The 13,882-nt window shown below is 42.5% G+C and overlaps 1 protein-coding gene across 1 annotated transcript in view; it reads right to left on the minus strand.

Annotated features, from left to right (window-relative positions):
* Nucleotides 1–13,882, minus strand: part of CHRNA7 (cholinergic receptor nicotinic alpha 7 subunit) — a 520,833-nt gene that overhangs the window by 254,325 nt on the left and 252,626 nt on the right. Inside the window, exon 3 of the mRNA XM_078684612.1 lies at nucleotides 8,070–8,114. Coding sequence (XP_078540738.1) covers nucleotides 8,070–8,114 — 45 coding nt within the window. The remainder of the gene's footprint in view (nucleotides 1–8,069; nucleotides 8,115–13,882) is intronic.

Genomic DNA, 13,882 nt, shown 5'->3' on the forward strand with positions numbered 1-13,882 from the left:
GAGCAAGGGAAAGTGGTATGCTTGGCAGGTGGAATACGAAGTATGATGGTAACTGGAGAATGTAGAGGAGAGGTCCATCACTCCACCGCTGTTTCTCAGGGGCGTAGCTTTGGGATGGGGGGGGGGGTCTTTGGGGTGTTACACCCCACCAATAAATTTACTTGCTGAAATAATAGTTGGGTGCAGGCGTTTTCAGTCGGGTATGGTGAGATGTCCAGGCCCGGACTGGCCATAGCGGGCACCGGGCAATCCCCCGGTGCGCCGCACGGGTGGGGGCAGGTTTTGGGCCCCTGGGGCCGTGTTTGTTACAGGGCCGTTTTTGCAGCATAGCTGCAAAATCAGCTCTATACCAAAATCGGCCGAAAACCGGCCCCGGCAAAGAGCTCGGCGGGGCTGGTTGTGGTTCCCAGTCCGGCCCTGGAGATGTCTGTCGAATTTCACCAGGAATTTTTACAAACACACAGAAAGAAACACACACACGCTCTCCCTCTCTGTTTTGAAAGTCCTCAGAGATTTTGGTTATTATGGAGTATTGTGTTTTCTGTCTTAGTATTCCTCCCAATCCGCATTTCCCTTCCCCTTTCCAGAACTCCTTAGGCTCCTCTAATGAACCCTGCGTGGCGTCTCGTGTATTTTAACATTATATGGCAACCTGATGGTTGGAAAAACTGAATCTCACCCCCCACCCACCAAACTTAGTGACGACGTTCGCCCATGCTGTTTCAGGCGGGGGAGTAACAGTGAATGAGAATTCAGTGAGCACGTGCTGGGAGAGACAGGGAGTAAGTGAGAGTACATAGTGTGCACATATGATGACAAGTCCCTACAACTAACATAAGACAACTTCAGCTGTAGATCTGTGCTTTATTGGTCATGCTGGTGTAAAATACACAAGTATTTCACAGTGTAATTTCACTGAGTAATCAACCCGTTGTTGAAATACTGCTGGATCTGGGTCTAGCATTACATGTATTTTGCCTTACATTTGCATTATAGTTGCCCTGTGGCGGTCTAAGAAGTCAAACCTTTGTCTCTGCTATAAGCGCACTGTATAAACGATGCAGGAGAACCAAGAGTTTGGTGAGCAGGGATCCACCATTTTTTGGCACATGCCCTATTAAGTGCGAACCTCGATTTTTATTAAGAACTTAAAAAGGTTGCTTTACAAAACAGAAAAACAAGAAACAATTGCTACACATTTTTAATCTATTGCTGCTCTTACATCAACAGATCCCAATATTAGATTGTGACATTCTTATAGTGTCAACAGTGTCTTCAGAAGACCTATATGTATGACTGGTTTCACAACTTGGCTAGATGAACAAAGGTAAATCCCACTCCACCCCCACAGCTCTGGGTAACTAACTTGTCAGAACTGAAAGTGCTTTAAATCAAGCTCAACACCAGTAAAAAGTACTACATAAACACGCCTTTGAAAAGCCATTAGGTCTCTGCTCTAAAAGGACAAACTATTGGCAATGCCAATACTTTTTTGACTGCCATCCCCATGGAAACACATACATCATGATGTATGAGCCCGCATGGCCGAAAATCTTGCAATGGGTTTTTTCTACTAAATAAAATCCATGTCAGGATGAACGCCAATGCCTACGTGTCATGACACGTCCTGACTCATGCATTCACATGTATACTAAAGCATGTGTGTATATCTGTGTTGCCACACCGATGCCATTTTTAGGTTGAGCATTCGAAACCTCTGGTATATACTTTAGTATTTACTCATGTATTAGTATATACTTATATGTGTATGTACTTTGTGGGCTCTGGAGCTCAGCCCTAGTACATGTCTGCTTCCGCGTAAGGACTTTTTTTCTGTTCAACTGCCTCTATTTAACTGTCTTAATAAAAAAGGACCAGTAGAAGTTAGTAAAATACCAGAATTGCTTTCAGCAGAGGGACTTTCTTTTTTTTAAATTTTCTGACAACTGCCTCTATTTAACTTTATTGATAGAAAACGACCAGCAGAGGTCAGTAAAATACCAGAATCACTTGAGAATCCTCTCAATTCCAGTCCATAGAAATTGTCTACCACAAGCACCCATAGACAGTAAGATTTTTTTTCAAATCTTGTATTTTTAGTGATATGATCACCGAAGACCCTGATTTTATATTAAAAACAGACCTTGGTGTGATATTTACAACAATTTCAGTTCACATATAAGTAACATTCAAGTGAGGTGTAAGTCCAATCCATTAGAGCAGAGGATCCAAACCCATTCAAGGTAATAACTTATTCATCAGGAATCTTTTAGCTTCCAATTTGAAAGCAACCGTGTAGGAGATTCTGTGTACTTCTGGTGGGAGAGAGTTCCAGATCTATGGGGCCGAGCCTGAGAAAGCTCGGTGACACGTTCTCATTTTGCGAAAGATCTGTGGTTTCAGGAGGAAAGAGTTAGCACTTCTAGAAGGTCTACCTCCTCTGGATAATACTAGCTTTTGCACTAGATAACATGGGGTTTTGAAATGAAAGCTTTATGAGACAGGCAGCTAATCCTAAAGAATTCTTGCTTCGTAGGGCAACCAATTTAGAGTTTTAAGGACTGCGATATGTACGCATTTCTTTTGGAACCTGTAACCAATGTGGCAGCAGCGTTCAATGAAGTCCTTAGTGGGGCCAAGGTATATTTGGGGAGGCCACAGAGTGTAGCACTGCCATAGTCTGCTCTGCAAAACAAGAGCTTGGACCACCTGCTTGAAGTCAGCTTGTGGAAGGAATGGTTTGAGATTCTTGAGTATCCTCATCAGGTGATTAACTCCCTTACACACATTGCTAATATTATTCTTCATGTTCGGATGCTTGTCCAGGGTGATTCCAAGAGATTTGGCTGAGTCAATAATGAGGGGGGAGCAGTTGAAGGCAGTGAGGTGGTTCATCCAGAGGTCTAACTTGGGGATGTGATTCGGAGGAGAAATGAGCAGAAGGTGGTGCTCGGTTAACCAGCTTTTAGTATTTGTTAAAGTAGTGTTGAGTGAAATGACATTATCTGGGGAGGAGATTTTCAGATAGACTTGTGTATCATCCGCATACATATGGAAGAGAATGGTTGTGGAATTTAGTGCATTAGCTAATGGTTCCAAGAACAAGTTGTAGAGAATGGGAGATAGGGCGGACTCTGGGGGGACCCCCATGGATACTGGAGAGGACTTGGAGAGAGAGTGGTTCACCCTGACTCTTTGGGATCAGTGGTGGAGGAAGGATGAGAACCACTTCAACACCCGCCCAGAAAGGCCCATCCTGTTCTCCAAAATGAATAGGAGGTTGTCGTGATTGACAGTGTCAAACACAGAGGTAGGATCAAGGCTTGTTAAGAGGCAAGATTCATTATGGTCAAGCATTTTTAAAATGTTATCCATAATGTGAGTGAGAGCCTATTCAGTGCTGTGCCCACTCCAAAAGCCAGATTGATGTTGGTCCAGGAGTTGGAAATTCTCTGTGTGCACAGAGTTGTGATTGGACGCATTTTTCTAGGAGTTCGGCTAGAGTGGGATCTTAGAGATAAGGCGGAAGTTGTTAAGGTCAGCACTATCTGCATTTTTTTTAGTATAGGTGATACCTAAGCTGCTTTTAGGCAATCCAATTCAAACGAGAAACTAAGATCTTCCTAATGAGTAAGTTCCTGACATAATGAAGACACCACGAGAACTGGAGGTGATTGAGTCCTGGAACCGGGATGAAGAATACACTGTTTAAGAACAAAGTAGAACATTCTGAACAGGATTACAGACTATCCCTTACAAATCGTAGTATATATATATGCCAGGATATTTATTCGGTCTATACCTCCGCATCCCAGCGGGAAAGACTTATTATAGAGCTTTAGACTTATCTACCTCAATCAATATATTAAGTTGCAATGTTATGTTTTAAGGGAATTAAGCCTCGACACTTCTACCGCACTCAATATATTATGAGGCAATGTCTACGTTATGTAAGTACATTACCACAGAACAGCACTATTTATTCTAGGTTTTTCCTTTGCTATACATCGACGAACACCTAACCTAGCTCATGACAATGGGAAATATTTACTGTATAACTCGACACTTATCTACCACTCATTATAATATTGGAATACTATGTTATGTGAACTAAGCCACTCAACACTGATCTACCTCACTATGATATTATATGATAATGTTATGTTATGTGAATCACATATCGACAGAATGTATAGTTGTCTGTGAAGCGCTCTGATACCCAAGGGTCAAGTTCGCGCTATACAAAACTCTCTAAATAAAATAAATAAAATAAAATAAAATCCGTGACCGTGCCTTGTGCCAGTGACGCATTGACAGTCTTTTTCCTAATGGGGATGATGACATCCTTGATTTATTTGAAGATGGAAGGTGGCAGCAGGTCGCTGGAGTGATTAGATGGGTTGAATCTTACTAATGTCTCTTTCACTGAGGGGAGTGAAGGTGCCCCGTAAGGCATTGTTCTTGGTGCTCAGGCTTCTCTAAGAAGGCCGGAGGCAGCGCGGACCCATAAGCTGGCAGTAGAGCCTTCTTAGAAACAAGTTCAATACTGAGGAGTCTTGATTTCTCATTAAAGAAAGCAGCCAGTTGGTCACATGAAGGTGGGATGACTTTAGAGTCAGAGTGGTTTGGAACTTCCACCGATTGCTGCTTAACCAGTTCAAAAAGTTTCTTGGGGCAATTAGAGGCTTGATTAAGTGGGGATCTGAATTAGTCAGCCTTAGCGCTCTTGATTTTTTAGTTATAGGAACTCCTAACCGCTCTAAGGACTTTTAGCTGATCCGAGGAGGGTTTGGATCTCCAAGATCATTCAATTGCCCTAAGGTTGCGGCGCTCCGAGTTTAAGTTGTCGTTGAACCACGGTTTGGATATTTCTGTTGAGGCTTTTTTTTGTTGGAGTGGTGAAATGGAATCTATGATGCTAATGATAGTAGAGTGGTAGAAGTCAGTGAGTACATGAACCTCAGACATGTCATCTTGGGAGGAGAGGGCATATTTAGAATGGGTTGCTAGTAAATCTGTATTGATAGATCTGAGGTCCCTTTTCCAAATCTTCGATTTCATAGGTTGAGCCTTCCTCAGAGACACCTCCCTGTTAATATAGAAGAAGGTGCTGTGATGGTTGGACCAATCGCAAGGGGTAATGGTATTCAGAGTGATGGTGTGTCCTTTGGTGATGATGAGAGTGCTCCGATGTATATAAGCTAGGTCTCCATCCAGCTTCATAGCTAAGTCTAGACAAATTATGTCGTGGGTAGGAGGCACTAGGAGGTCTAGATTAGGAGTGGTAGAGGGATTGAGCCAAGTTTCAGTGAGGATGATGATGTCTAATTCATTGTGTTGGATGAGGTTGAAGATATCAGAGGCGTGTTTACTGGCTGACCTGCAGTTGAGTAGTACGCATTTAAGATGTACCGGTGTAAGGGGGGAAGGAGTCTGGATGATGTTCACTCTCAAGAGGTTGTGATTATTAATGACTCTAAGATTGTGAGGGGGTTCTCTGTTCGGTTTAGAGTGAATGACTTGAATTTTCCCCAGAGGTTTCTTGTTGGTGTCTAAAGTAGGCGAGTAAAAGTTGAGTAGGTCATCAATATCAATAGACGCAAGATAGGCTTTCAATCTTCTGTGGCGGGAGGGGGTGTTAGGTAGGGGTATGGTTTTAGAGATAGTGAGGGGGAAAAGTTGCCCAAAGCGAACTATATCGCTAGCGGAGGCTCTGGGCAAATTCACAAAGGAGAGGAGGGAGCTGATCAAGGGGAAATGTTCAATTGAAAGGACTTCAAATCATGATGTTCGACAGTGAGAAGGTGCAACTGGAGAGATATATCGTCCAGCCGCGCAACCAGGTCTGAGTGCTGGGTGAGGGGTAGAGGTATTGTGGGGAGTTCTGGTGGAAAGGAGAAGCCTCGATGTATGCCAGGGAGGTCTAAGGCGGTGTTGCGAAGTTCCGTGAGGAGTTGGTCATTGAGGACTTGCGGTGTTCCAGGATGCTTGGATAGGGATGTTGGTAAAAGAGAGAGGGTGGGAGGGATATTGACCTGTGAGTCAGGGATGGTCAAGTCAGGGTTGAATGGGTTTGGCTGATCATGGATCATGGAGGGCAATTGCCAGGTCTCCGGCCTAGCGGATGGCGTAGAAAGAGGGATGAAGGAAGAGGCATATTTCATTGAGAGCAATGGCGGTAGGGTGAGAGGGAACCTCTCAGCTCGAGAATCAACCATTATTGGACTGGAGAACGGTAAGCAGAGCGACCCCAGAGGCCCACCGCCATCTGAGTCGGGGATCTAGGGAATTGGTCCAATACGACAGGGCATTTTTGGAGAGGTTAGACGGGTAATTGATAATGAAGGTGTTAGATCCTGAGGAGTCGGGACTTATCTCTATTCTGATTGTGCACTGGCGAGGAAGGGGCCCCAATAAGGAGCCTATTGAGGTGAAGGTAGCTTTATTTATCAAATAAAGCATAGCAGAAACCTTATGGAGTGCTTCCAAAAATAATCATTTGGGCCAATTACATCAGATGGTTGTAGGTCATTCAAATTTTTTTGGGTTCTATACAGCATTCATTTAAGGAGAAGAGGCAGTTATTAAGAAAGCAGATTTTAAGCTAATTGACAATTAGTGGCCTGCAAAATCGCACTACATAATAACTTATCTGTGTTTCCTCAAGGTTAATGCTCCCTAAAAGCACAAAAACAGGATATTTAGCCACAGGCTGATGTCCACAACAATGGGAAAATGGTAAGGGTGCTTATCAGTCTCTGCCACAATGTAGCACTTCCTTTAAACTTGAAAATGAACTTAAAGTTAGATAATGAGTTGACAGTAAGGCTGCTTTTTAGTCTCTGCAGTAATGTAGTGCTTTCAAGTTAAGGATTTATGTTTGGTGCTGTTTTCGGACTTGCAACTGTGAGCAGAAACCAACACACAATGCGAGTGTAACTTCAACAAAAGCCGACCAGTTCGCCTAATGGATGCATGCTGCGGAGATAGACATCAAACATTGCTCCCATTATAGAATGGTAACATCCTTGTTAATCTTTAAAATCCTGAGCCAGTTACAAAAGCAGACTGAGTGTAATAATTCATTTTATTGTGTAAAGCTTACAGGAAAAGAGCTGAAAATTCAAAAACAGGCCAGAAACCAAATAACATCAAAACCTCCAACTGGGCCATCACGTTGAGCAGGGCATGAACTGTACGTGCGTGTATGTGCTAAATTCATCACATTCGCTGCCACAGAGGCCAAACCAGTGTGGTCTCTGATAGGTCTTGACAATGTCATGTGAGGAGAAGGATGTCCCATGGGGGAGCGAGTATGCTCTGTGACATGATGCGATTCGCATAGAATTAATGAAGGGACGACTGGGAGAAACAATGAGTGAATACTTCTGGGGAGTGAACAACTTCAAAAAGAGGAGGCAAAAGAAGCCCAATAACCCCTTGGCAAGGCAAGATTTTTAAAAGACAACCAAATAGACAAATCCAAAACCATGACTGGACCCCACAAAGTACATTCAACAGATCACCTGACAGTGCAAGCGCTGCCTAGGCTCGACCTAAAATTGTTGAATGGTGAGAAGAGCAGTGAGCAGCAGGGAGGAGAGTGACAAAAGAGCATGCAAGGCACCAGAGGAACAAGGGGGAAAAGAGCAAAGAAACACATGCACTCCTGTGGAGTGTTGAATACAAAATTAAAATGAGTCCCCTTAAGTTAGCAGTGGAAAAGTACTGCTCTTCCAGTCAGAACACTGTAAGACTGAATAGGGAGAATGGCCGTCAAAAAAGAAACATGGGATAGAGTCATTCAATCATGAGCAAGATGCTGACTCAAACCCCACTCTACTTTTATGTTCTGTTTTGTAAACAATAGGTCTGCCAATAAAGCTTTCTTTAGCCAAAACAAAAATATTTGACATTTGCAGCACAAACACTCCCACATGATAATAAGAAAGTAAACATGATTCACTCCCTTAACTTGAATAATACGTCATGAACTGATCAAGGAAGACTGTTTCATACCTATTAAATGTCATTCTGTTCTACATTAGAGAAGAGTAATTTAAAATTACCATTTGCAGCCAGACATTCGTTGTCAATACTTGGTTTTTCTCATCCTAAATGTAAAGAGAAAAAGTTAATTAGTGACAGCATTGAAAATGTTAACAGTTATTAAGTCTTTTTCTCCTATTAGGATAATTTTTTTATATTCTATTTAAAAATGCGTTTTTGTACAAATTCATCTCGAAGTAGTGAATATATCTATTTTATAAGTAAAGCTCTCTATGTTTTTCCTGTGCAACTGCCAACGCAGCTGGTGAAAGTCATTATAGCAGGTTAAAACATTCTCCCAGAAACGACTTCAAAATTGCTATTCAAGGCATCATATTTTCCCCATCAGGATGGAAGCAATGCCCTGCTATATGGCCTCCAAGACTCTAAACTACCGCTCCCCACAACTTAAAGTACTCCTACGTGCACCAGCATGCCTCATGCAGCACCAAAAGAAATAGGACCACATCGGCCCACCCCGCTGGACCCCGAGTGACCCCTCTTCCCCTCTCAGGTCTTCCAGACTCAGAACCAACTGCACAATCCCAACTGGCATCCCGACTGACAGACAACTCTGGCCCTCAGCACACTCACAGCCAGCACACTATCAGACTGGCGAAAAAGAAGAACAAAAGTAAAAAAAGAAGTAATAAGGATATCTATGTCCCAACCCTGCTCAAATATTTTAATAAACATTTTAGAACAGGTAGAATGGCTTCATCAAGACAATATATTATCCAGTGCAACTTCCTACACTGTAAATGGCTTTTGTAGCAGTACATAATGCCTTGGAAAATTCAAAATAGTTTCTGAAGGATCCCTTAAAGGGCACAATTAATGTACTTGTATGTCTCTAGAAAATGTGACTGTGTGAACTCAGGCCTGTAAATAGAATGACACTAGTGGGCATGCCGCACTTATTGTACAACACAGGGAAGTATTCTTTAAAAACATGACACTTGCTATCCACTACTGCCTAAAGTACGGTTTTAAACAGCCATTTCGACCTGAAAAAATATGCCTTTTGCAAAGCCTAATTCTTCCTTTGTAATGCTTATGGGTCACCTCTAATTTAGGCCCTCACAGCTCCTACGGTTCATTGGTATTTAAAAAGTCAGACATGAGTACTTACATTTTACATTTCCTGACAGCCAAAACATTTTAGTCATTTTTCACTGCTGTAAAGCCTATCTTGTAAATTAACAACATTGGGTTACCTTACCACATGTAATAAGTGATATTATTGAATTGGGAGCCGTTGTAGGTATGCTGTTTACACTAAAATAAATTGTAATACAAAACCCTCTTTGATGACAAAGTTGGATTAAAGACACAATTCTGAAAATTGCACTTTTCATAAAAATACTAAAGTAAAGACAGTGGGCCAATTGGATTTAATTTAGGCACAGATTTTTGACTAGCCAAACAAAATCTTTGGCAAACACTAATGGGCATATTTACCCCCTAACGCCATCGGAGCGTCACTTTTTCTGACACTCCAATGGCATTGCTTCCGACCTCATATTTACCAGGTGGTGTTAAGCCACTAAACACGGGAAACATCCTTTACATTGCGGTGATTACACCGCGATGCATTTAGAACGTTGGCATTACAACGGAAGAGCTACATCGAATTCCACTGGAGGGCGCTATAACCTAAGGAATAGTACGATTTACTATTCCAACTATTCCAACACATTCCCTACTGCACATAGACTGGGGTTGGAATAGTAAATCTTACTGCTCCTAAGTCCAGCGCCCTCTAGCGCTAGTCGTTGTAATGACTTGCGTTGTAAAAACTGCGATGTTACATACCGTGATCATTTTGATCGCGTTGTAACATCAGATATTCCGAAACACCTTATAAATATGCCCCTTACCGCTGTGGCAAAGGGGACGGCAATGGGTGTTGCAGTGGGCATTCCACCGCAACACCCATTGTTTTTTGATGCTGTCGCATATTTACAAAGTGCTCCAAAAACTAAGACCAGGTACCTAGTCTTAGAATGTCAATACAAGGAGAAATTATGAATTTCTACTCTTACCCTGCTCTTTCTATGTGTGCTGCTCTGCTCTGCAGCACACATAGGAAGAGCAATTCGCCTTTAAAGATTGTTTGTGTGCGGGAAGTTGTCCTTTTAATGAAACCCATAAAACATAAACAATTAACAAAACAAATCATATGCCTGTAAACATACAGCGTGCATATGAATATAACGGACAAACAGATTGTACGCAGTGTCCCAAAATAAAAAAACATTTAATTGTGAAAAATCCCAAATCGTGGAGAATTCTTTCAAACTATGAGTCAAGGAGTACATTTAAATCATTGGATTATAGCCTCATCCATCAACTTTTCAGATACTGAACCAAAATTAAATTGTGTGCAAAAACGGTTGACAATGTTTTGAACTCGGCTGTAATATGGAATTCTCTTTAAGACATCATAAGGTGAGGGACACCTAATGAGAGACAATGATAAAGACAGGGTTTCATTATTTAGCGTTTATGAGCCCGGAAACACTATAAGCTATTGTATGTGGTAAACAATTACCTAAGTGTAGAGAAGTCACAGGATACGTAAAGTCTCAGGTGTAGGTAATCGCATCCAAAAGAGCAAATAATCCATAAAGAGCTGGAGCAGATCACAGTGACACTACTTTTCATGCCGACACCAAAGAGTAAGAATAGGAGCACGAAGGGTGAGGATTAAGAGACCATACTTACTCTGTATACAATGCGATACTATACTAGAGGATTTATTAAGTGCACAGCTGCTGCTGAGGAAGTGTCCTGGTGCTAGCAGCAAGGTGCCGAAAGACCTAGAACAACATCCAGATCACAAGACACACAACGTAAGTGTTGAAAAGAAATGGCTTCAAGCTTTTCTGAAAAATTGATTCTGAGGTGGGAACAACCAAGTGTAACCGGAAGAGAGTTAAAACGCTTTTCAGTTAGAAGCACAAACAATCTTTTCCCTCTTCTGGCCTTGCCAACCGTAGGAATTTGCAGAAGTGTTAGATCTCAAGGAACTAGACTGACAGGAGTTGGCCTAACGGCTAGGGCGCTCGACCTGGGGATCTGGGTTTGAGTCTCTGTAACAACGCCTAAAACCTCCTGTGATTCTGGGCAAATCACGTAATCTCCCCGTGCCTAAAAATGAATGTGTGTCCTCATGTAACGTAACTGGTGCTATGTAAAGCGCTCTGATACCTGATTCAGTTCGGGTCTAGTTCGCGCTATATAAAACTCTGCAAAAAAAAAAAGTAGGCCTTGCGCCTTCTTCTTAGATACAAGGGGCCTTTCTGCTCAAAGGGTCGATAGGCATAAATTAGTCCCTTGAATTTGATATGGTTAGCAATAGGAAGCCAGTGCAGTTAGCACAAGTAGGCAGACTCTAACAGGATCGCTGGCAATTTCAAATTAGGATGAGCTGCGGCATTGTGTATGATCTGCAGACGATACCACAAGTAGGATGCCAGGCCCAGATATAAACTGTTTGCGCAGTCTAACTTTGAAGTAACCAAAGAGTGGACAATGGTCTTCTGGGCGAATTCCGTTATCAGATGTATCATCCTCCTGAGTGATCTCAGAGTTGCCAAGCAAGTCGCAGGTACCACTGTAACCTGCAGTTCAAACGACATGTTGACGTCCAATTTCAAACCTAAGTTTCTCACACTTGAGGATGGAACAGGAGGGGCACCGAACTCCGAAGGCCACTAGTTCTGGAAGTCTGGATAATATATAGTTCCAAAAAAGAGAATTTCTGTTTTGTCAGAGTTCTATTTATGGTTAGTGTGATTCATTCACTCATAGACAGATTTTAAATACAGGTTAAAAGAATTGAAAGACTCTAAATCGTTATCCTAAAAGGACTGAGGCGCTCGGTATCATCAGCACGGGAAATCACCTGGTGGCACCAAGATTCCACAAAGTTTGTCAAAGGCTCCAGCTAAACATTAAAAAGGGTAGACTTAAGACACAGCCTTAGCCACCCCAAGCTCAAGTGATTTTGTGGCTGAGATAAAAGGGGACAGAAATACCACTTGTGACTTGCCTGCCTACCAGTTTAGGTTGAAGGCCTGAAGGGATTAACAGATGCAACTCCATTTCAATGGGACAGTAGAAAATTGGGTTACTGGTTAGGGGAGGAGTGAAACCCACTCAAGCACAAATCACAATTCTTGCCTGGGTGAAGCACAAGCAAACCCAAAATTAATCTGTGCTTAACTCTCTGTTAGTTTGGCAAAAAATCAGTCAGGCTTAATTTAGAGGAAATGTGTAAAGTATTATGTAGCTCTGTAAATTAGCTTAACCCTCTGGTAGTTTGGCACAAAATGAGTCAGGCTTTACATAGAGGAAATGTGTAAAGTATTATGCAGCTCTGTAAAGAGTAATACAGTGAAAACACCACACAAGAAAAATATATCAATTTAGGAAAATAAAGCAAAATAAAATAAATATTTGACACCCAAAAAAACAAAAATCCAATCAGTAGAACCAGAAATATACAATTGTAAATATTTAAGTGAAAATAGTTTCTAAAAGTACCAAGATCCTCCTGTGGTTATCGGGTTGCGCCAGACCAGGGCAAAGTCACAAGTTTTGGGCTAGTTACAGTAACCATGTTAGGCCAGCTGAGCAAAGTACCTAACATCCTAGTTGCACAGCATTTCGAGGTACCGCATTGAGGATGTGTTGTGCAGCAGTGAATCAGGGCTGTGATTCGAGGTGCTACGTTGAGCATGCGTCACGCTTGGTTGGTTATGAGGAGCTAAAAGCTGCAATGCGAGGTCCTACGTCGAGTATACGTCATGCAGAAGCAGTTCCAAGTAACTGCAGGGTTGAGTCGCCAAGTCCTGCATCGGAGATGCATCCTGTACGAGTGGTTCTAAGGACGCTGGGGGCCCTGCCTTTGGAATGCATTGTGCAGCAGTGGTTTTGATGTGAGGCTGTGAGATGATGTGTCATGCTGCGTCTGTTCTGCTTGGACCACACCTGGACTGGCAGAGCACCTTCAAACCCATTTCCATGGGTCCAGGACTGGGGTTGCAACAACTTGGAGGACAATACTTACTGCAGACAGGGTCCAGGTGCTGAGTGCAAGGAGGTTGTAACCTTTTCTGTCCCTGAGGCTCTCATCAGGAGGCCAGCCAACTAGCCCTTAGTATCGCTCTGGTGGTCATAGGTTCAAGATACAGATCAGGCCAGTAACAGGGCTGCTTAGAAGCAGTCCTTCTGGCAGCAGAGTAGCACAGCAGTCCTTCAGAGTCTTCCGTAGGTCCTGAGATGTACTGGAGACTTGGACATGAGGGTTCAGTATTTAGACTTGATGCCAGCTTTGAAGTAGGAAAAGGTTCTGGAAGCTTCCGCTCACAGAAGTGTTTAGAATTGTTTTCCTTCCTGCCCTTTCCCAATCTTGTATGGGAACACAAAAGACTAATGTGAAATCATTTGTGAGTGTGCTGAGGCAGATCCTTTGTGATTTTCAAGTTTGATAGGTGACAGCTTCTCCCCTGTCAAGTCGGAGATAGCTCATCCCGCCAACATCTATTCCCCCTTGTTATCATTGTCTAGGAGCAATACACAAAGACCAACTTCCAGCTACACCTAGTCATGTGACCCAGGATACAGGCACCAGATAGCTGGGGCAAGAAAATGCCAACTTTGTAAATGTTTCGTAGAATGGAGGGGGTTGGCCCAAATAGAGATGACTAGATAGGGCCTAACATAATTAAAGAAACATATTATCTAGCCGTCACATTAACTGCTGTTTTTTTTTTACTTAAACAGACTTAGATCATTCACTGATTTCACTGTAATGTTTTTCTTG

Source organism: Lissotriton helveticus, chromosome 3_2 (assembly GCF_964261635.1).
Source record: "Lissotriton helveticus chromosome 3_2, aLisHel1.1, whole genome shotgun sequence".
NCBI lineage: Eukaryota > Metazoa > Chordata > Amphibia > Caudata > Salamandridae > Lissotriton > Lissotriton helveticus.